This window comes from Podarcis muralis, chromosome 7, assembly GCF_964188315.1.
Source record: "Podarcis muralis chromosome 7, rPodMur119.hap1.1, whole genome shotgun sequence".
Classification (NCBI taxonomy): domain Eukaryota; kingdom Metazoa; phylum Chordata; class Lepidosauria; order Squamata; family Lacertidae; genus Podarcis; species Podarcis muralis.
Genome location: NC_135661.1, coordinates 44,123,189 through 44,147,522, shown reverse-complemented (window position 1 = coordinate 44,147,522; position 24,334 = coordinate 44,123,189). Strand labels below are relative to the sequence as shown.

Below are 24,334 nucleotides of genomic sequence, written 5' to 3'. Positions count from 1 at the left end.
TAGCTTCAAAGTAGCTGCAGTCACCAGATTTGGAGTATGCTTCCAGCCACCTTGCTAGAGGGACTTGATGAAAGGCATATATAGTCATTGCTACTTCCTGGTGTTTCAAGCAGAGCAGTCAACCTACAAACCTGTTAAGATTCTGAACCTGAGATACCAGTGAAGCCTAAACACCACATCCTCTGTGGGTCCCTGTCATCTCTCCTCCCTCCCTAGCCACGGTTCATAAGACTGTGTGGCATTACCACTTTGGTCTTATTTAGATTCAGCCTCACTTGGCTCATCTACTTCCTTGTCTTGGCAAGTCCCTGAGTGAGCACAGACTCTGCAGACTTGGGCCAGATGAAAAAAGGCAGACTGAAGTTTTATCATCAGTAGAAAAAATGCTGAACACTAAACCATTGTATGATTTCATTTGGTGGCCTTGTATGCACAAGGAAGGGGATGACATGAAGAAAACCTGCAGGACTCTGCCAGGAAGGGTCAGTTTTCTGTTACAACCACTGTGCTTTTCCTGCCAGAAATGAGCACAGCCCCTCCACATCAGTTTTATGAGAGATTGCTCAGTGCCACCATTAAGTCCCCAACCCTCATAAAAACAGCAACAGTTTCCAGAGATTGCATAGCTGGGGCTAGGGCAACCCAGTCAGATGGGTGGGGACAAATAATAACAATATGGGGTTGATCTGGTGGCCACCTGCTCTCTGCCAGTGTACTCTATTCCTCTTCAGTCATTGGAGAAAAGGTGGTATATATATGTAGCAGGTAAGTATTGCTCTGAGAAGGAGGTGTGATTACCCTTCCCCACCCTAGCCAGCACATAATAAGGCAATAAAAATGTGGAGGGGCAACCAAGCAGTATATTGTGGGTTAGAAAGAGAAAGAGCATTTATGCGATAACATGGCTAGTTTGGAAGGGGTATAGGGCCTGAGAGGGCCCAGAATGATGAAGATGGAGGAGGGTGCACATAAAGCAATAACAGTGCCTCCAAATGCCTAGCCTGATACTTGGTTGCCAGCAGTTCCTTTGCATTGTTAGGAATTGACCCTAGGAGACCCCTTGTGGATTCCCTAATTGAAAATTAATACTAGATCAATGCCATGAGCAATTTGCATATTGATCATAAACAACTTTGAAGGCACCAAGTGTGTGTCAGATCAATAGGACTCTCTGTAGGCTGCGGCGGAAGTGCCTCCTTTCGCCTCAGTCTGCACTCCACATGCAGTTAATGATTTGGGGATGTCTTTAAGTGCAGAAGAAGAAAGGGGAACCAGTTGGGCTTGGTGTGGATGGAGGGTGGCAATGAGATGTGAAGCAGCTTAAGACTTGGCAGCCTTTGAGCAATGCTCCCTGAGTGAGGAAGTTGGTAAGCAACAGTTATCCTAGTTTCTGGTGTGAAACTCTTTAAAGAAGGACTTTGAGGGTCAGTTGCAGTAGGATGCAGTACTATATATCTTTATTACATATCTTTAGGTGTCAGGCAGAAACACTTCTCTTTTCCTAGCCTTTGGCTAGTTAAACAATATATGGTCTTTAAAATGAGGGGGTATTGTTTTTGTTTGTTACTATTGTTTATATTTTTGTAATTTTATATTGTAAACTACCCTGCGATTTTCTGATGAAGGGCTGTATAGAAATTTAATTTAATAACACACACTATGGGCAGCCTAGGGATAACCATCATTTGACACACACACCCCATGTGAGTTGCCAGTAGGTTCAAGAAAGCCCCATGCATCTGATTTCTTCATTATAGAGCCTTTCATTAACTTGGCTGTGCTGATGAACTGCCACTGGCTGCAGGAGCACATAATTGAGAGAATGAGATTCATAGTGCAGGTGTTTTAGAGTCAGCTGTTGGGCTTGGGTGGCTAGTCCTAGGGCACCTGACATGCTGTTCTACATCTCTTAGAAGGCACAGCAGGGTCCCCCTCTGTGGAAAAGTAGAGCTTGGACTTTCTGTCTCTCGTTTCTTTAGAGTCCAACAACAGGGTCTTCAGGAAGCTGAATTCTCCTTTGCCAAAGCAATTACAAGCATCTGGCTGGTTTTGCTGCCCAAGCTGGTGATGAAGTTGCTCAGTCTTCTGCTATCTCCAGGCACCCTCCAAAGAGACCAGATGCTGGGGTTTATCACTAGGGTTTCTAGATGACTGCTCCACCCATTTGGGAGCAATAGCTACTGGCTCCCATGTTAGTGCAATTTTACTTGTTTTGCCAAATTACAGTAAGTGCTTGGGCCATGCTCTGAGCAACTCATCCCCCCACCTGGATTTGCTTTAGAGAAAGACCCAGCAGCACGAGGTCGTTAGCAGTTCAAGGTTGAATGTCATCCTCTATTTCTCTAAGGAACATGCAGTGAGGGGTATAAAGCCAAGGCTGAATTCAACAGCAATTCTACATGAGTGTGAGGTATTAGCAGGGATGTGAGGTACTCACTGTGTGTGAGGTATTTGCTCAGTGCAATGTATCAGTGGTGAAGCTGAAGGTTACATGTTATATGGTTCATTGGTTCAGTATAGCATGGTGAGCTGGCATGGCAAAGTGCTGGTGGATCTCTCTGCAAACTTGTTTCTTTACAATGTTTATTTCTAAGACCAGAATAACTGTATTAGAGTAGATTAGTTCATGAAGTACCAGCATCTTTTTAAGTTTATGTAGCTAGTTTGCTTATGCTTGTATTGTGCCATGAGATAATAAACACTTTATACTTTGAACTGAACTGAATAGGAAATGTGTTTTCCTAACTAGGAACTCTGGAAAAGGCTGACTACTGGAAAGCAGGAAAACTCTGGTGTTCTGCTGGAAGACTGCAAGAACAGTACATACTCTTGCTGATCACATTGGTCAAAGTGTGGTGTAGTATCAACAACAGATGGTGGTACCAAGTCTAATAGTTTATGGGCCAACTGACTTCAAACAGTCTATCCAAAGGGAATCATTGATGGTGCAAATCTGAAGTATATTTGCTTGCATTTCTCCTGCAAAAGCAAGCTTCTAGTCTCTTGTGACCATAAATAAATCACAATGCCTTCTTAGCAATTCCTGCTTCAGCTGGGGTGGGGGCACCTTTGTGCAGCACTCAGTTGCTTCACATTTTCCCAGACTCATGAATTTGTGGCATGCCGGACTGTTAGGGTGCAATACTGTGCTGCTACTATGACTGCAAAGCCTTCTTCCTTACGATGCTCACACATTGGCTAAGAGGCTACATATGCTTGTGCCTGCTTGCTTATTGGGTACCTGTAGAAATCAGTGGGACACCATCAAGCATGATTCACATTTTGTTGTGAGAGTTCCTGATTACTACCTGGCTGCTTCTCTGACTTAGTGCCTTGAGATGAACGTCTACCTTTCTACCTTTCTCTATCTTCTCTCTGTATATATAATCTAAAAGCAGCAGACTCTATCAAAAAGCAATATAAAATTGCCTGCAGAGATAAAATGGATTAAATTTAAAGACCTGGGAAAAACAAGGAGGCCCTCACCTATCATGGAAATAACATCTAGGTAGGTGCCTGGCAGGGTTCTTTGGGGAGAGCATTCTAAGAGCAAAACTCCCTGGTAGCTACTTGCCAGACGTCAGACGACTGATGATGGCAGTGATGATCTTAGTGTATAGACAGGCCCATATGGAGGATAGCTATCCTTCAGGCTAATACAGCTAATTGTGTTTCTAATTTGATGATTAGTATTTGGGTTTTATAAGGTTGTTATCTGTACTCAGCCTCTGTCATGAAGGGAGAGCATATAATTGAAAAAAGATGAATTGTTTTGTGTGGAGCACTGCTAGGGGTCAAGCCATGCACCCCCTCACCCTACATAGTACTTCATTGCCTAAGAGGGAAATTATGTCTGCGGGAGAGGTAGCCTGACCCATTGCTCTTGTCTGAGAGGCTCAAAGGGTAGGACAGTTTTGTGAGAAACAATCTCTCCCTCCACCACTTTGACCAGGGTCAGCCCAAAAAAACGTGGTCACGCTTCCAATGACTGTACCACATAATCCAAAGAACCCTGGCCAGAATACTTTGCAATGAATGTCTTGGGGTTACTAGGACTCCTCTGGATGTGGCTACAAACTATCAGATTTAATCCCATTAGCAAGGATTCAGCTGGCACCTTGCCCTTAAACAAAACTTTTGGGTGGCACTGAGTCTGCCTTTGTGGAATGGGGGTTTTGTATGTCCTTTCTTCTGTTCTTGTCCCTTTATAGCTGCCTGTGGCTTCTAGAAGGTTGTCTTTGGTGGCTGCATTTGGACTAACTGAGAGTATCAAGGTATAAATATCTTCTGGGTATTCCAGCCAACCTTTGGGTGGCTTCTCCTTCAGGAGTCGCTCACTGGTGTTGGGCATGTAGCCAATCTGTACTTGGCCTGAGACCTGTATTGGGGGGAGGGGAAGCAAAACACTGTGTTTATTGTAGAATACCCATAAGGCCTCTCTTCTGCACACCTACGCTCATATGCATAGTGAGCTCTGATTTCTATTTTAAAAAAAATTCAATCTTTATTTGGTTTATAAACGACACAGATACACATGGGGGCAGGGGGACCCCACAGCACACAACTTACAAATCAAAAAGAAAAGAAAAGAAAAGAAAACAGTACAACGCAAAAACAAAAATATTTCAGCCATTGACTTCCGAACTCCTTGGTGTGGTGGGTTAATTGTTTCCTTGTTACTTGCCCCTATTTTTCAATAAACTTAACCTGTATTAAATCTTATTTATACTTTATGCAATTCCGAGAGTTATTCAAAGCATTCTAAAGTTTTAATGTGGGGGACAATTTTTTTTAGGTATTGCCTAAAATCTCCCATTCCTTTTTAAACTTTTGGGTCGATCTATCCCTGATCTTTTCCGTCATAATCGCTAGTTCCATATATTCAAGCAGTCTAACTTGCCACTCCTCTTTTGATGGAATTTTATCTCCTTTCCACCCCTTGGCAATCAGCATCCTCGCTGCCGTTGTTGCAAACAAAAAAATCCTCCTTTTCTCTCTTGGGATGTCTGATGCCATAATGCCTAAGAGGAAGGCTTCAGGTTTTTTGATAAACGTTATTTTAAACAGCTAAAAAATAATAATCCCAAAAACTCTTAATTTTTTTACAACCCCACCACATGTGATACATTGTTCCCTCTAGCTCTCTATACCTCCAGCATAAATTTGAGTTGATTTTGTACATTTTGGCCAATTTGCTGGGGGTGAAGTGCCATCTGTATAGCATCTTCATAAAGTTTTCTTTTATAGTAAAACAAGCTGTAAATTTCAGTTCCCTTCTCCATAAATTTTCCCATTCCACCACCTGTATGTTATATCCAAAGTCCTTCACCCACCGCACCATAACTGATTTTACTTCTTCTTTCACTTCCCAGTCTAGCAATAGTCTGTACATTTTGGAAAGTAATTTGTCTTTATTTTTTAATAGACCTTTCTCTTATTCCGATATTTCTATCGCAAAACCAATTTTTTTATCTACCTTGAAGATGTCGTTCAATTGGTGGTATTGTAGCCAGTCTGTGAGATGAGATGACTTCTAGATGGCCGGCCTAGGTGTTCAGAGTAAGGAGGAGGGGTGCTGTGGTGTCAGCTGCTCCAGATGGACGCAGAGTTCTTGTCTCCTGCCCTGTGCAAGATCCAGGCAGGTCTGACCACCTGGTATGTGAATCTGACAATCTGGCAAGTAAGGACTGGCTTGGTGTTACCTGCCTTCTACCTGACACTGTTTTCTTGACAGAGGTAATCAGCACTTTGCTGCAAATACGCACCACTATCCCTGCCTTTCTTTTTCTTGTTTGGCCCATGCCCCCTTTGAAGCAGGGGCCCATTTGTACAGCACAAGGTGCACTACTGTCGATTTCGGTGGCAATAAAACTGATAATGCAGAAAACGTGATTGAGCAACTTTCACAAAGAAAGTGTACACCACTTTGAACATGACAGAGATGACTTCCGTGCTGAGGAAATGCCATGTGTGAAGTGGGTCTGGCTGGAAGCAATGTTCAGGGAGTCCTGGTCTGAATGAAGCTGCTGATCTTCTCCGCTTAAAGAGTATAGGCCATTTGTTCAGAACTTGGAATAACTCTTGGACTGTCCCTCCTTCCTGACTGTTAACAGGAAAGGCTTCCATCTGTCCTCTAGGTTAGAGCCTGGAGCAAGCAGCATCTTCAGTGCTGATTTATTTTGCGGGAATAAATGAAACCACAGCTCAAAGTTGTCTCTGTTGACTTGTCCAGTTTCTGTATTTATATATGACATTTCATTTCTATCCAGCCTTTTTCAGACAAGGTGCACTCAGAAGTAGTTGGCACTAGGGTTTCTTTAAAGATGGGTGTGTGTTTGTATGTGTGTGCATATCTGGGCCAATAACCTGGCAGTCTCAAGCTATTTGTCTCTACTGCTGCTCTCCTCAGGGAGGTTCCCAGTGTCATTCCTACTTCGTCTGTCACTGACAGTGTCATTTTAGAGGGTGAAACCTAATTTTTTGCAAATTTCTTCAGTGAGGGGTCTTGAAAATATGTTTTGGGGTGAGAAATTCAAATCTGCTAATATTTTTGTGATTAGACAAAAATATTGTCCAGTGGTAAGTCCTAGCTTGGTAAGTCTACATTTGATGAGGAAGCACATAAACTGTTTTTGGAAAACCAAAAGATTTTAATTTTATCTTCTGAATATGTCAGGTATTGTGAAATAACAATAAATAAGAATATTAATATGTAATATAACTGCAAGCACTTGGCATTCTTTTAAAATGATTTCTGTGCCATTTTACACACATTTTACTTACCAAGTAAAATTAAATTATATTAGTTTAACCAAAATATATTTTGAATTACCAAGTCATGTTACAACTTTTTAGCACTCCTTATTTTTGGAAGTTAAAAGTTGAAAAATTCAACACACCCTTATGCCAGGGCTGCAGCCTGCTTATTACTGTCCAATGATGGGAGCAGTCTCTTGTTGAGGCAGCGGAGTGGGGGGGTGACATAGTAGGAATTTTTCTTGCTAACGGGGTGGGTGGGGGTGGGTGGGTTATCCTTCTGTGTTTCAAAGAAGCAGCCTGTGTACAATTAAAACTTGTTTCTGGTAAACCTCATTCCAGGAAGATGAGCTTTTAACAAAAGGCTTTTGACAGCTGCAGGGTATTTCAATTTTTTTTATGCTGAATGAAAAATCAATACATTTTTCTGGGTTATACATATTCAGAACAGGCTGGATATTTCCATTATAATGGAAAATGGGTGTCTGTGCCCATCTCGCCTGTCAGAGCTGCACCATCGCATTTTCCAAGCCACTGCTAAATATTTCAAACCCGATTTGATTGTGGTTCGTGACAGCTAATGTTTCTCGGCTCTTGAGTCTACTGGAACGGGCGGGAGTGGGGAGGCAAACATGCTCTACTTCCCTCCTTTCTCGTTGTCCTTTTCCACCCCAGACCCTGCAAGCCCTTGAAGTGTTTGGACGAGGGGGCTGTCATTTTGTTAAGGGAATGGAGAGGGGGGAAAGGCTCTGTTCGCCTGGCTGTTTTCCAGATGGAAGTGGGTGGATTGTCCATGCAGGGCTTTAAGGCTGTCTGTCAGGATGTGTGAAGGAGCAGGAGTCGTGGGGCCTTTTGTCCTTTGATTGGAGGTGGGGGCTGAGGCCCATTTTCTTGACTAAGCTTAGATTGGAAATTCTGTGCACTTCACCAAGGGCCGGGAGGAGATGCCTCCTCTTGAGAAATAGGGTTTGTCTGCAACGTTTGTTTCACCAGAGGCAAAAAAACCCCTCTGACTTGAGCCTTCCTTTGTGGAGAACTTTGAGCAGGACAAGCATGAAATTATTTGGATTTCCAAGTCCCACAGCTAAGGAATGATTCAGGGGGGTCAGCAAGTGCATCAGTTGTCTGGGGAGGCGCCTGGCTGGTCTCTACCAGACAACTTCCCGCAATCTGTTCTTTTTGGTTCACACTGATCAGACCTTGCTTGGGACATAGGAACATATCCTGTCTCAGGAAGTCATGGCCTGTCTGCCAAGTTTGTAGGAGCAGAAGAGACAGGCCCTGTGGCATCCATGTGGGACCCAGCACACTTTGCAAGAGCTTTGCTCACCCTTTGCTTGCCCCTCAGAGGTCTGTGGGGTTTTTGTCCTTCCTGGCCAAAGTAAAAGTGTTCCATTGGTAACTTGGAGCTGGGATAAGGCATTACAGTAAGGGCCTAAGGATAACTTGTGAGACTTAGGCTCATCTTGCTAGCTAACAGAATTAGTCCCTCTCCAGGTGATGCTCCCCCTTCCCTTTCAATGCTGGTGGCCTCCTTGAAATGCTTATTTGGAAAAAGACACCTGGGTGAGGTGCCTACAAGGGGAGGGGGTAAAGACTCTGGGTTCTGCTGCTGAAGCATGAGCTGAGCCCAAGGATTGAAGGTGGGAGCTTTACCACATGGGCTATTCTTTCTTTAGTTGGGAGAGTTCCCAGTGTGGGCTGTGGGAAGGACCTCAGCTCTAGGAGAATGCTATATGTCTGTGTTTGTGTGCTCACTTTATGTTGGAAAGGTTGGGACTAGACTAGGGACACTCTGTCTTCCATTCTCTGTCCCGAGCCACAGAGGTCATCCATCACCACCCTGTAGTTGCCTATGCCTAATGCTCTCTTTGTATCTGCTTTTAAAAAAAGAATTTCCCCTAAAGAAATTGCAGTGGAGCCCTGGCAGGAGGCAGAGGGGCATCTCTCCCGCTACACATGAAAGGCACTGCTGCCACTGTTTAATGTTTTTGGGGAATCCTAGAAAGAAGGGCTCTTGAGTGCCTGAGGTCAGTGCTGAGCTGCTTCCCTACCCTTCCCTTCCCACCCCAAATAATGGGCTTCTTCTGCTGTTATAACCAGTGTTGTCCTCCTCCTAACGCCCCCCTGCCCCCCATTTGCAGGTTGGTTCTTGAGAGACAGTATCTCCTTTGCAGGGCTAGCCAATAAAACAAGGCAGCAGAGCGGAGGAGAGAAATTTGCAGTGTGTATCCTTGTTTTTTAATCATTTTTCTACCTTTATTGGTATTCATAGCTCACATTTTCCTGGTTACTGTCAGCCTGGGCTTTCATCCATTTTAAAGAGCTATTTTCCCCCTTGTTGTTGATGATGATGGTATAAAGACAGATGGTGTAACTGCTTATGAATGTCCTATTTTATTTCCTCTGAACCAGACAGTTTGCTGGAAGACGTATATTATTTCCACATGCTTCGAAGGGGAGCCCAGACAGTCCAGTCGCAACTTAGCAGCCAGGCGGATGGCCAGCAATCCTTTGCTTGCTTTGGAGAGGGTGACACCTCTAGGTGGCTGCTGGGACTGCAGGGGACCTTCAGCATGGCTGGGCCAGAAGGGGCTTGGTGGGCATTATTCTTCCTTTGAGGAGCTTTTTCCAACATTTGACTGGAGGAGAAAGACTGCTCAGGAGGCCCACATTTTCTTCTTGCTTAAAGGTAAAGCTTAGATGGAGCCAGTAGTCCCTAGATTAAACAGCCACCAGTCTTAACAGTAATTAATAATAAGAATAAGAATAAGAATAAGAATAATACCCCACCCATCTAGTAAAAGCATCTGCAGCTGGAAATTGTTCCTCCAGGCTTCACCACCAGTTCAGCCTCTATAAGCTTGTTTAAATAAGAGCAAGTAAGGGCATGAATGTTCTTCCTCCAGCAGTGAAGTGTGGTACAGTGGTTAGTGTGTTGGATGCTCCCTAGAGCACTATGGGTTCAAATAACCATTTGGTCACAAAGATCACTGGATGTCCCTCAGCCTAGTCTACCTCATAAGTGGGCAGATCTTTTTAGAGGAAGGTTTATTCAATGCCATGGAGCTGCTCCAGGCTTGGCCCATATGCCAATGAAGTACTTTGAACACTCAAGCATTTTATAGACGTACTAAGCATTACTATATCTCCTCCTCTCCTTTCCATAGATGATGCACAATCAGTGTGTTTTGCATCCCAACTAGCTTTATGCTTTCTCTGCTGATAAAGCGAGGAAGGAGATTCTTCTCCTGCCAGGAGGCCAATCTTAAATTCTCATCACTAGTTGCTTCACTGCCTATTGGATCCTTGAGGCACACACAAATTTTGCTGAGTGCTCACGTGAGGGTCACAGAGTGCAGACAGTGAATGGCACGAGAACGGACAGTACTTCTGCAGCTTCCTTTTTTTAGGAACTTGGCAACTTATACTTCAGTGGGTGTTTTGATAGAACTCCCCCACCCCACAAAAATATGTGATATCAATACAAAGAAGTTTGGCCCCTGATGTTGTGCTGTGTGTGTGGTACAATGTTTTTGATGGCTACCTAGTGCTAAAGAACAGGTGTGACTTTCTTTCCTGGGTGTTCTGTTTACTGCTTCAGGCACAGATGGGATGTCTTTCTCTCACTATTCAGTTCAAACAGACTGTCCAAACGTAGGACCCAGAGGACAGGGCTTTGGGGATACTGTGTGATTTCAAGGCAAGTTTGAGACCTGACACCCCCATGGGTGCAGACTGACCGCCATGTGGGGCCATTTCAAAAGCGCTGCTGATGACCAGACCCCATGGTACACATCACACCCATTTTATCTGCTTGACTAGGTTGGTTGGACTGAAGAGCCAAGTGGAATTATCAGATGTACACTGACTGATGATGACTACCTGTTTGCTTCCAAATGCTTGTGAGCTGATTGGCTGATGCTTTATTCAGGTTGCTTTCTAACACAGTGAAAGTTAGCTTTGTCACCTTCCCCTCCACAGCCTTGGTCAGTAACTAGCATGGGTTGTCAGTTTTCAGAGCTTTCTACCTGCCTTCTAATCTCTGGTCTGATTCTGTCCTCCCTTCAGCTGCATACCAGCCCTGTCAGCAGTGTTTTTACCTGGCTGGAATATGTCCTTGAACTCAGACAGAGCCCCTGTTTTAGCTGCATAGAGGATTGTGTGAGTCTGCATAGAAATTAGCCTACTGTACAAAGGTGAAAATGGCATTCTCCTCTCCATCCACTTCTGCTTCTAGCACTGCCCACCACTGGCATGTGGCCCCTGGAAAGTTCCCCAGAACCATACACATCCCCCAGGCTAAAAAACCTGTTATCCATCACTGTTTTAAAGCTACAAATGGCTTGGGGCCAGGTTACTTCAAGGATCGCCACCTCCTGTATATACCTGCATGGACCCTGAGATTCCAGGTTTCCCTGCCTAATGAAGTGATGTGTGTAGTTGCTAGGGACTGGTCCTTGTTGGTGCAGCCCCAGTTATGGAATGGGCTGCCTAGAGATGCTCTTTTGGCACCCCTGCTAGGTGCCTGGTGAAAAGATCTTTTTCTCTCAGGACACTTAACCACAATATGTACATTCTCTTGACAGTTTTAAATTGGTTTAGCTGCTATGTATGTTCGTTCATTTGTATTTATAGTCATAGTTTATTTGTTTGTTTGGGGTTTTTTGTTTTTGTTTATTGTTGACTTACTTTATTTTGGGTTTACTGTTTTATTGTGAAAAATTGTGGATTGTATTCTATTTTTCAATGTTTGCAAACCATCCAGAGCATTTAGTTGTGTAGGTGGCATGCAAATGAAATACGGTAAATAAATTTGGAGGCCAAACTAAAGCTCTTCCCAGGAGATTTAGGGGATTATCCAGGGAAATAGATGTAAATTGAATCCACAGACTCCTAGCCTGAGCTTTGTATCCAGTGAGCTTGTAAGCAGTGTTAGAAATTAGCCAGGTGCCAGGTCTGTTTTGTGTTTGGTGTGGGTTCAATTGTGAGCACGTGGAGATCTCTGGATTCCAGGTTGGTGACTTGACATCTACATCTAGCTGGCCTCTCCAGCTTTCTTAAGCAGGTAGGCAACACAGTGTAATAATAAATCCCATTGGGGGGAAATGGTGCCTAGACATATAGTTGTGGTGACCATAACCTAGGTTTAAGGTGCCATTTGGCAATTAGGTTATATATCTGAGTTTCTAACACTGCTTGTAAGAAGCAGTGGCCACAATTTCTGTTGCTCCTATAGCACCTACTGCATGCCTCCCTGCCATGCAATTGTCAAGGCTTCTCCACCAGGACCCCCTTTGGGTCCCTTTTCAGCGGCTCAGTTTCTGCTGTGACTTGGAGATAAAGGGAGCATGTATTGGGGCTGCACCTGAGGATTCCCAAATGAGATGGGAAACAACCCAGAGTCCATTGTAGGAGCAAATGTGGAAAGGTAGAAGAAGTGACTTAAGGCAACATTGCTGCAGGTGTCAAGTGCAGTTTTTACCTCTTTCTTTTCCTTCTTTTTCTTCTCCCATTTCAGAGGAGTTGATTGAAGATGCAGAAGGGCCTCCTAGTGAGGCAGCTGCCGATCCAGAAGAGCCTGTTAAAGATGCAGAGACTGCTGTTGAAAAGGATGAGGGCAAATGGGCGGCAGGTGAGTGATAGTCAATGGAAGCCGAGCTCTGGTTCTCTCTCACACACTTTGCTCAAGTGAAAGTTTTCCTACAGTGGGTTTGGAGGCTGTTCTCAAATTTGTCTTAATCATTCTCTCAGTCAGAATATCCCCAGTCAGTCTGCATTTTGTATTCCCTTGTTGATCCCGTTTTGTAAGAGCAGCAGTACATATTTATATTAGGAAAGAGGTGTTATATAGAGTGAACTTGCTCTGTTTCTTAAAAAAAAAAAAAAAAAGACAAGTGAACTTTGAAGATGAAAGGATTTTTGTGAAATAATGCAAAATCTAGAGCAAATTCTAAAATTGCCTAAGCCTGAATGCGAATCACTCTGAACAGTTGAGGCGGATGTTTACCTCCTACGAACCAGAAGACTATGGCAAGAGAAATCCTTGGGCCAGTTCTGTATGGAGCTGATTCAGAGACAGAAGAGACAAAGAGAGGTCTGACCCTTTATCCAGCCAATCCTACGAATAATTTTTCTTGTGCTGGCCTGGTGCATCAGTCCATACTTTTGGGTCTGTATTTGTCCAGCAGCAGAAGACCATCTCAAGTCATAATAGCTGTCAAAATTTTCTCAGTCCTTGAAATAAGATTTACTTGATAAGCAGGGGTTGTATCAGAAAGAAAAAAGATTTCTTAGACTTTGTTTTCAAACAAGGAGACAGTGAGCCTTTCAAAGGTGAAAGTGTTGTTCCTTCTAGTCTGGACAAATTAGTCCCAGAGCAGATACCACTGCTTTCCTAAGGGGTGTGGTATGGGGTTTTATGTAGGAAGTTAAAAGATTTGTGAATAGTTTACAACTGTGATGCACAAAGTCACTAAATGATTAAAAAGACAAAAGAAAAACTTGGTCCAGAAACATTTCATGTATTTGGCAGCACTGGAACTCACCCTCAGCCTTCACAACAGGAAGGGATAATGAATTAAGTAAGCAGTACTTGTGGCAGACCAGCTCAGAGAGCTTTTAAGTGCTCCCCATTTTTAGAGATCGGCAGGGCTCACCTAACGCAGCAATCAGTGCAACAGAGCATCCGTAATTCGCACCCATGGCAGATTGCTATTAGGGGAGGTATTAATGGGCTGCCAAGGGCTGGGAAATTGTTGCAGAAAAGTGTGTTTATGGAGTAAGAGCTGGCAGGCATGATTGCAATTGGGTTTGACATGTTTAACATAAATGGCTACTGCACAGCTCTTGCTGTTTATGAATAATTCCTACAGGCCCACTGCCTTTCTAATTGCAAAAGTAGGGAAAGGGGGGGGGGCAATTCCCCCCCCCCCAAAAAAAAAAAACCAGGCCAAGGCCATCCTGACTGAACTTTCCCCTGATTTTCAGAGGAAGTCATGTTTAACCAAGTCTCATCAGATGCCCTGGATACTGTGATGGGGAGGTCTGGGGTGAGCTGTGCCTGGAATCTGTACCTACTGTACCTTCTCAGTGCCTGAGCATGAGGAACAAACTGAATTTATTAGTGTTGCCTGGGAAGGGCAAGGGGAGCTTTGTCTGTTAAACCCCATAGGTTTGGGTTGCTGATGATTTCTTCCTGCCCACTGTGTATCCTCTGTGAAAGACATGAGGTACAGCTCTCTTTATCCCCCAATCCATTGAATCAGAAGTGGAACAGAGCCAATATGGCTCCAGTCCACCTCCCAGTCATGCAGCATTCTGGCACCTCTTTAGATATTCAGAAAAGGTGCGTAACATCTTCCTGCTTTTAAAATTCTCTACTTTGGCTATTTTCTTCTTCTTTCTGGCTCCTGATTCATAGCTCTCTTCCTTTCAGAAGACACTGTATCCTAGTTGTAGATTACTCCCTCGCCAGCCTTTTGTGGGCCTTGTGCAGAACTCTTAGTTGAATTTACATTTTAGCCTCATTTTCCAGCTTACTAGGATAATTCTGAACATTTAGTCTATTGGTTGCATATTTTGTATTATTGGTAAACTGCCAGTGCCATTGTCTAGGTAATTGAAGATGCACTGGACCCACCATGATTCTGCTCCTCTCCAGTCAATATCTCTTTCCCAAAGTGCTGCATACCAGCTCCTACTCCTTGCCAAAAGCATGGTCAGCATTAAAGTGGGGAGGCAGCTTTATTAGCTGGAGGAAGTGTTTATTAATTCTTTTTATCTTCCTGTTTTTAACTAGTCTTCCTCTGCAACTTGCTGCTTACCCTCCCTTAGGGGCTGTTGGGGCCCAGCACAGCCCTCATGCTAAACTAGTGGCTACTCTTCCTGTTTTCAGGAAAGATGATTGTCCCACTTTGTCCACATTTCTTTATGGAAGTTGGTGAGGCTCAATAATTCCTTCTTGCTTCCATATCTGAATCGCTCTTTGGCATCTGTTTCCAAGACTTCTTAGTGTGCTTGAATTTCCACCAGCCCTTTTTTGAGGTGCCTTGCTTGGGCTGTTTTCCTCTCCTGCCTTCGTGGGTTCATTGGCTGCTCCTGTCTTAGGGGGCACAATATAGCCTCGGGGTGCTGTGCAAATCACGCCAATGGTCCACTGGCATGAGCATGGCCCACATAACAGCACCAGCAGCTCTTGAGTCTCATTTCTGCTTAACATTCATCACAAGGCCTCCATCAAGGAGTCCAAGTAACCAAACTACACCCTGTGTAGTGCCTTTTCCATGGTTCCAGCTTAACCAGGAAGGGTGTCTTCAAAGCAGGCCCACCCCATGTCATGCCATCAGCCACCTGAGGTGCAGCATTGCCACATGGTGGAGCAGAAGGACCTACCTGGTTGGAGAGCTGGGCTTCAGGGATGCTGGCCGGCTGCTGAGCTGGTATGATCAATGGAGAGAGCAAACGTCAGTGAGTCCTGCTGTAAATTTCTGGGGCAGGTGGCGAGTTGGTTTACGGAATGCAGAGAGATGAGAACCCAGCTTTACGGAAAGCAGCATGAATTAATAATCATTTAATTGGCTCCTCCATTATGCTGCTGGATTAGTAGATGGAAGTTTAGATGAAGGGGCTGTCAATGGTGCTTTAGCTCAGAGAAACTGATGACTGGGGGCAGGGGAGAGGCAACTGTCTTTAGTCAGGTAGAGTCCATCCTCCTCAGTCCTCCTACCCTGGGCTGGGCTCTTTGAGCTTCACCTCTATGCTGCTTTCCACAGCTCATGGATGGAAGGAGACACTTTTTTCAGTGTTGAAAATTTGAAGCAGTAGGAAGACTTTTTTGGTAGTAAACTGTCTCTTGCAGTGAGCTATTTCTTAGGTGAGGGATTCATAGTGCACTTCATAAGGTATAAAACAATTTCCAGGGTCATTTCATTGTATTGGTATGAGTGTAGCCTTCACTTTAAGGCTTTAAGCCTCCCAGAGTGGCTGGGGAAACCACTCTCTCTCTTTTGAGTTAACTGGTAGGACTCTGGTCCCCAAAATTGACTTTGCAGCTGAAACAGCCTTGCTGTGACTAGGCGGCAGGATGGTGAGAGAGCAACACTTATTCCCTTGGAGATGGTGCCAGAGAATCGCAGCTGGCAGATACAGTGGGTTGATAATGCCTTAGATATCCCTGGAATGCTCGCTACTTTGGACATCCCTTCTCCTCATCATCTTCCCTCTTTATCCCCAGTCATTCACTCCTCCTTCCTGTACATTACCTTTGTGCAGAGCAAGCAGGGCAGCTAGCTTCCACTCCGCCTGATAGTCTCTCACATGATAGGGCTTCAGGAAATGGTTTCCCATCAGTTGGCTGCTTATCTTCTCCTTTCGTTACTTTAGCAGCTATTCCATTAATAATAATAATAATAATAATAATAATAATAATAATAATAATAATAATAATAAAAAATAAAATTTATTTATACCCCGCCCATCTGGCTGGGTTTCCCCAGCCACTCTGGGCGGCTTCCAAAATTTTTTAAAAATACAATGGTATGTTAAACATTAAAAGCTTCCCTAAACAGGGCTGCCTTCAGATGTCTACTAAAAGTCTGGTAGTTGTTGTTCTCTTTGACATCTGGTGGGAGGGCGTTCCACAGGGCGGGTGCCACTACCGAGAAGGCCCTCTGCCTGGTTCCCTGTAACTTGGCTTCTTGCAGTGAGGGAACCGCCAGAAGGCCCTCGGCGCTGGACCTCAGTGGCCGGGCAGAATGATGGGGGTGGAGATGCTCCTTCAGGTATACTGGACCAAGACCATTTAGGAATTGTCCTCGGAAATGTCCTGGGAGCCAATGTAGATCTTTCAAGACCGGTGTTATGTGGTCTTGGTGGCCACTCCCAGTCACCAGTCTAGCTGCTGCATTCTGGATTAGTTGTAGTTTCTGGGTCACCTTCAAAGGTTGCCCCACATAGAGCACATTTCAGTAATCCAAGTGAGAGATAACTAGAACATGCACCACTCTGGCGAGACAGTTCACAGGCAGATAGGGTCTCAGCCTGCGTACCAGATGGAGCTGCTAAACAGCTGCCCTGGACACAGAATTGACCTGTGCCTCCATGGACAGCTGTGAGTCCAGAATGACTCCCAGGCTGCGTACCTGGTCCTTCAGGGGCACAGTTACCCCATTCAGGACCAAGAAGTCCTCCACGCCTACCCTCCTCCTGTCCCCCCAAAACAGTACTTCTGTATTGTCAGGATTTACCCTCAATCTGTTAGCTGCCATCATCCTCCAGCCGCCTTCAGACACTCACACAGGACCTTCACCGCCTTCACTGGTTATGATTTGAAAGAGAGGTAGAGCTGGGTATCATCCGCATACTGATGAACACCCAGCCCAAACCCCCTGATGATCTCTCCCAGTGGCTGCATGTAGATGTTGAAAAAGCATGGGGGAGAAGACAGAACCCTGAGGCACCCCACAAGTGAGAGCCCAGGGGTCGGAACACTCATCCCCCACCACCACTTTCTGAACACGGCCTAGGAGGAAGGAGCGGAACCACTGTATAACAGTGCCCCCAGCTCCCAGCCCCTCTAGACAGTCCAGAAGGATGTTATGGTCAATGGTATCAAAAGCCACTGAGAGATGCAGCAGAACTAGGAAACAGCTCTCACCTTTGTCCCTAGCCCACTCCCGGAGATGATCGACCAGTGCGACCAAGGCAGTTTCAGTCCTATGATAAGGCCTGAATCCCAACTGGAAGGGATCCAAATGGTCCGCTTCTTCCAGGCGTGTCAGATGTTCCTCCAGATGTTTCTGAATTACAACTCACATCATCCCTAGACACTGGCCATGCTTGCTGGGGCTGAAAGGAATTGTAGTTTAGCAGTCTTTCCTCAGAGATGCCAGGAATACCTGGCCTAAAGATGATCTCCGTTCAATGGAAAAGAAAACAGTTGAATATCCATTCATGCTCTCTCACAGCTGAATACCTCTGAGGAACCGGCCAGCATTATAAGTCCACCCTCTCCTCTTTCTTGTCTACCATATTCCTGGTTCCATGATCCACACCAACTCTAAGAATCCTCAATGCCTCTTCTTTATCTTTTGATAAGATCTGATCTGCAATGTCCCACCCTCAAGACTTCATCTCCTGCAGTAATAAAATTAGAACTCTCCACTATGGTATCTCTTCTACTCCTTCAATATTTTCCTGTTCCATCCACCAACACACTTAATGAGTTGACCAGTCTGTGGTCCTTGACTTTTCCCTCATTTGTGTCCCATTGATACTCTTTCCTCCTGACTCTTAATAGGCATCTCTCCTGCCATCATTACATCTCTCAGCCACACAGCCAACCTCTCTGTCACCTCTGCCTTGATGCATTCACACATGTTGTCATTTCCCCAACTTCTAAAACCTCTCCCTTAATAAATTTTCATTTCCCAGATACTGCCTGAGTACTTGTCTATTCTTTGTCTCCAAACTCCTGGAGTGTAATGCTAGCCCCTGCATTTTTTACGTTCTTTCTTTAAACTTCTCTCTCTTGACCACTTACAATCTGGCTTCACTCTCTGCCCTTCACTGAAACTGCCCATACCAAGCTCACTGGTATTCTCCTTGCTGCCAAATGTCCATGACCACTCTGCCACTCAGGACCAGATTTCATTGGGCTCATGGCATGACACCGCAATGACTCCTGCCCAGTGCCAACCTGGTATTGCAGCTGCCTCTGCCATTGCCATTAAAGCAGGCATGGCCAAACTTGGTCCTCCAGATGTTTTGGGACTACAACTCCCATCATCCCTAGCTAACAGGACCAGTGGTCACGGATGATGAGAATTGTAGTCCCAAAACATCTGAAGGGCCAAGTTTGGCCATGCCTGCATTAGAGTCTCTTCATAGTTTGTCTGCAGGCTGTCTGCTGTTGTTGCTATTAGGTTGTATCCAGTGCTAGTCCTGCTCAAATCAGACACATTGAAATGAATGAACCTAAGATAGTCATGTTCATTCACTTCAGTGGGTCTCCTCAGAGTAGTACTAGCATTGGATACACCCTGTTGTTGCCATTTAATATTATGTAGACTCGTTAGTTGCTTATTACCCCAGGGTTTATGTTTATGTTTCTAAACATAATTACATTATCTGATTAACAAATTCATACAGAAAAACAGCTGCAATTAATTAAAATAAATACACACACAATGCCCCCCTCCCCAAAAAACCACAGGAAGCTTTGGCAGCACACTAGTAACAAAACAACATAATCTCAGTCCATCAGTAGAGTGGGGAAAAGGGAAGTCCCTTCACGAAGGAGAGCTTTCCGCATATAGGGAACCACAACTGAAAAGTAACTCTGCTTACCCCCTCCTCTCTACAGACATGTTTACCCAATGTTGACAGCATTTAGCTCTGTGTTGCAGCAGGCAGCTGACATGTTTAAATTCCCCAATATGTGATGCCTGGATTCAACATTGGGCATTGGGGAATCTAATATAGTGAGTACCCCATAATATTATGGAGTCAAGACCTGGCTCAGCTCCTGCAGTCTGTACTGCCGCTGCTGGGTAAGCATCTGTAGAGAGAATAGGGGGATGAGGTGAATGAATGAGAACCACAAGCAGTCACAATGGGCAAGGGCTGTAGCTTAGGAGGGGCACACATGCTTTGCATGTAGGAAGGCCACAGGTTTAATCCCCGCCATTGTCTCCAGGTACAGCTGGGAAGGTTCACAGCATAAAACCCTGGAGAGCCACTGCCAATCACAATAGACAGAACTGAGTTAGATGGGCCATTAGTCTGACTTGGTATAAAACAACTTCCTATGTTCCTAATCAGGACCAGCCCAATACATTTGGCACTTGAGGCAAGGCCCAAAATGGTGTCCCCCTCCCCACTAGGGATGAGTGGGTGGGTGAAGATTGACATCAGGAATAAGGGGTTCCTTTGATGGCAGCAGGGGCGCTGTTCAGGTGTCTCATTGGCAGCGGGATCAGCAATGGGCCTTTCTGAGTCCCTGGGGAGGTGCCTGACCATGCCAGTCCCTGATGCCAGCCCTGCTGCTATCTACAGGTGAACTCTGCTTCCTGCTTGACCCTGGCAATGTTCTTCTCTTCCTCAAATGGGGTTTCCCTTGTTCCTCTGTGATTTTCTCTTTATACACAGTCCCTGAGTGATCTTGTACAATCCTATGCCATTCAGTACCATCCATAGGCTAATAACACCCAGCTCTACCTTTCTACCCCAGGTCGCCTTGTGTCTCCAGTGTGCTTGGATGCTTCATCACTGTCTTTAACCCATTTTGTCCCAAACCTAACTTCTCATCACTCCCCAAAAACCCTCTCCTCATCCTCCTCTACACTCCATATCCATTGACAGGTGCTTGATCTTTGACTCCTTGCTCTTCAGCCTGTTGTCAGGTCACATCTGTTCCACAGTTTACAACATCACAAAAATGTGCCCCTTTTTCTCTGCCTTCTTGGCGAGAAATCTGACTCTGGCTCATGCTATGGTCACCTCCTGTCTTGGTCACAACAGCCATGTCTCAGCTTTTATCCACTTTACTTCTGTCCAGAACTTGGAGCACAGACTTGTTCAGCTATACATACATCTTACACCACCATCCTAGTTTCCTCTATTTTTCTAGATCCATCACAAACGCATTGGGCTTACTGTGCCCAAACTCTCGGATCTTACATATTATTTATTGATTTATTGTGCTCATTGACCACTTTTTGTTGCATCATAACCCCAAAAGCTTTTCCAATACCCTTAACAAACAGCATGTCATTAAAATACACGAAACACAGTTAAACATTATAACCCATTTCTTTCTTTCCTTTTAGAAAGATTTACAAGTCACTTAATCACTAAACTCTGTAATATAATAAATAGTAGAAATATAATATTGATAACATTATCAATAAAACATCTAAAATTGCAAAAAAACATTTTAAAGTATTGATTTAAAAAATCTCAGATAAAATCAGTAAATCTTTTAAAACCAACCTAGATTGCAGAATTATATGACTGAGTAGACTTGATGAAATAACTTCTCATCAGAAGTCTAATGAAATATAGTGTGCACCTCTGTATTTTATAATATATGCAATTATTGTAGCAGTAACAGCCCAACTATGTATATCCTGATATATTCCTGCCTGTAACCTTTGTTCCTCTATTGCCCCTATCCTTAGCTCGAAGGTCTCCTGCTTCTGCAAACGGCTTCACCCTGCCTCCCTTGCTAACAGGGATGGTGATAGTGGTTAAGGCAGTAGGAGTCAGGCTTATTTGGGGGTGGTGTGTGTGTAAAATGTTGGCATAGTTGTGGAAGAGCCCCAGTTCCCTTATCTGGTTGGAGGAGCAATGGGGTGACTCAGTGGTGCCTTTGGGAGCCTTGGTTTCAGGCCTATTTAACTTTGTGCAGGGTCCTCTTTTGTGGCTTTTGAACAAATTCCCCCGTCAGAATCTTCCTTGCATCTTGGGGGGGGGGGGCTGGGGGGGGGAGCAAGCCAGAAGCGTTAAACCGCTTAGTTAATCGGCAGCCAATCCATCATGTTAAATATCCAGCTGTCATATATTACCTTTCAAGTGAAAATGAATAACTCCCATTAAGGGTGAAATGGGTTTGAAGTCGATTCGAGACAGATTAAAGTACTGTTCTGAATGTGTGTGTTCAGGGGGGCTAGGTGTAATATGCTTGTCCTTGTAGTTTTTAAATAATAGATGCCCTGCAGATTTATGTGCTCCAGGGTACAGAGTTCAAAGGTCATAAGGCGGGCATTCTGGGAAGAGCATCAACTTCCTGGAACACACCAGAATGGTGTTCATTCTGCCTTTCTGGTGTTTCAATGGGTATGTGTGACCAGTCTGGCCAGTTTTGCTATGTTTGAAAGAGACAGAGAGAGGAAATGGTGAAGGAGCTTATCTTGGCATCTACGAAAGCCTGCATGCCTCTCTCTAAATTGCAGCAGGAGGTATTTATTTTTTATTTCAACCATTTGTATACCGCACAATCAGAGTCTTCTCTGAGCAGTGTACAGGAGACTAAAAAGGAGTTTAAAACTATAAAATAAGAATTCAAGCCTGCTGGGGGGAAAGTCTTCCATAAGTCCTGGAAGTTCAACGGGGAAGGGGCCTGCCTGATCTCAATGGTGATAAAACTGAACCCACAATAATTGAACCCACAATAATGAATGCATTGCGCCTTGTGTATGACCCATGCATCCACACCATGGGGGGGGGGGTATGTGACTCCCCAAAATACATCAGAGATTGAGTGAGAACATAAGGGATCAGATGGTCCCTGGGGTATCCTGGGCCCAGGTTATTATGGGCCTTGTAAACTGACACAAGAACATTGAAGCTGGCCCAGTAGCGTGTGGGCAGCCGGTGCAAGCTTTTGAGCACTGGTGTTATGTGCATGTTTGATGCAGTGTGAGGTAGATGATGTGATTGTCTTGGGTGGGTGGGAGTGTCAGAACCTCTCAAGCCACCTGTGTGTCCCCCACCATCCCAACTACATGGGTCTGCCATGCCCTTCCCTTTGTTGACTCAAATTGCATTAGAAATCCATGTCGAGTTTTAGCTTTGCTTGTTGTCTGCCTGTGTTCATTCACCAGAGTAATTCCAAAAGCACTAATGGACATCAGTGTTATCCTGGAATCAGGCTTGGAGAGTGATTATTGACATGGAGCATGCAGGGGTGACTGAAGAGTAAAGTTGTAGCATGTGTGACTCAGCTGGGCTCACCCACAGTCTGGCTGCATTGGTCCGTGGAAGGAAAATGGTTCTTAGTCAAAATGGAAAGGGACATTTTTTGAGATATTTTTCTCCCCCTAAAAAACAGTGGGGAGATTAGAATGTTGCAGGGGCATTGCAGGGAGAAAGCACCAACCAGCACATATTTTATTTTATTTATTGAAAAGCATTTACAAAGCACTTACAATTTTAAAATCTCCAACGAACCATATCATTAAAACAAAAATGCAACATAAAACTCACAAAACAATAGTACAAAAATAGGAATTTGAGGGGATTCAAGTAAAAGTGCCTAGAAAGCCTGGGCCAAATGGCCCTTTTTGGGTCACTGCCCTATGATATTCTCTAGGGTGCGGTACCATAAGTAGAATTTCCCCAGGTGATCTAAGGGCTTATACAGGTTTATTCAGGGACCTTCAGGTAATCCAGTTCATGCTGGTTTCAGGTTTTCCACAACTGTAGTGCATATCTGGCATGCAGGCACTGACCCGATTTTGACGATGATGATGATGATTTGCAGCCCAAAGCCTCAAAAGTAATTCGGAATGAAGATTCAGAGCATGTTTGTGTAAAGGAATGGAACTGAGGAGCAGTGCAGAATGGGAGGCTTGGCCATCTGTGAGGAATTCATAGATGCCGTTCTTGCCTCCAGGTTCTTCCAGAGCTGAGGTGTGACATAGTCATGCAGTTGTTTCTGTCCCTTTTTTTTTTTTTTTTGCAGCACATGTTACCCCAGCTGAAAAGGAGCTGACAGAGTCCCCAGCATCCTCTAAACGTATCTCCTTTCCGAGAAGCTCTGAGTCGCCTGTCACCAAATGGCCTAAAACATCAGATGATACCAAGCTGGAGCAGGTGAGGCACTGGAGCAACTGGCACTTGCTTCTGCAAAGTCATGGCTCAACTTCCTTCCTTCCTTCCTTCCTTCCTTCCTTCCTTCCTTCCTTCCTTCCTTCCTTCCTTCCTTCCTTCCCATCCATCCTTATATTCAACTTTTAAATCCACTTGGGCCCACAAGGCAGTTCATAGTGAAATTGTTTTTTTGATTATTCTTACTGTGTAAATGGGCAGTGTGTTTCAAAAGGTGTTAAAAAGGTGGAGGAAGACACCTGTCCTGCAGCCTGACCTTATCAAGGCTTTATTCTGCCAAAGCTTGTGATGTCTTCTTGTCCTCCAGGTATATCAGTGCCCATATTGCAAGTACAGTAACACCGATGTCAACCGGTTGAGGGTCCATGCCATGACTCAGCACTCGGTCCAGCCAATGCTTCGGTGCCCTCTCTGCCAGGACATGCTCAGCAACAAGATCCACCTGCAGCTGCACCTCACTCACCTCCACAGCGTCTCCCCGGACTGTGTGGAGAAGCTCATTTTGACGGTGAGTCCCTATATTGTGGGTGGGCAGCCTGCACCTCTCAGCCAAAGAAAGGGAGGGCAAGAGGCAAGGAGGAAATAAAGTCCCCTGCGAGCAATTGGTTTTGACTTCTTGGAAAACCAACCCATCCCACCCTGGCAATCACCTGGGGAGGTGGGAGAACGAAGAGTGGTGGTAGCAGAAAAAGCGGGTGACCCCCACCCACTGATGGACGTGACAGATTACCCCCAAGAAAATGTGGCCCTCAATGGGGAAAATGTTCCCCACCCCCAGAAGGCCTATCTTGCCTGCATTATTTCTTCCCTTCCTCCTCCTGCTCCTGCTCCTCCTCTTCAGTGAATTGCCCAAATTCAACACACCTGCCAGTAGGCAAGCAGATACCAGGCACTGTTGAAATGCCACCTCTTGAGTAGTGACCTGGGCCAGCAATACAAAAGTAGGAATTGGGCCTTCCTTTAGCAC

At 44.8% G+C, this 24,334-nt stretch overlaps 1 protein-coding gene across 10 annotated transcripts in view; it reads left to right on the top strand.

Moving 5' to 3' along the window:
• The window catches only part of ZFHX3 (zinc finger homeobox 3), a 176,311-nt gene that overhangs the window by 124,780 nt on the left and 27,197 nt on the right, over positions 1–24,334 (top strand). For all 10 annotated transcript variants that reach the window (XM_077931649.1, XM_077931647.1, XM_028739851.2 and 7 more), the window contains 3 exons: positions 12,278–12,391; positions 23,222–23,352; positions 23,675–23,875. In XM_077931649.1, coding sequence (XP_077787775.1) covers positions 12,278–12,391; positions 23,222–23,352; positions 23,675–23,875 — 446 coding nt within the window. The remainder of the gene's footprint in view (positions 1–12,277; positions 12,392–23,221; positions 23,353–23,674; positions 23,876–24,334) is intronic.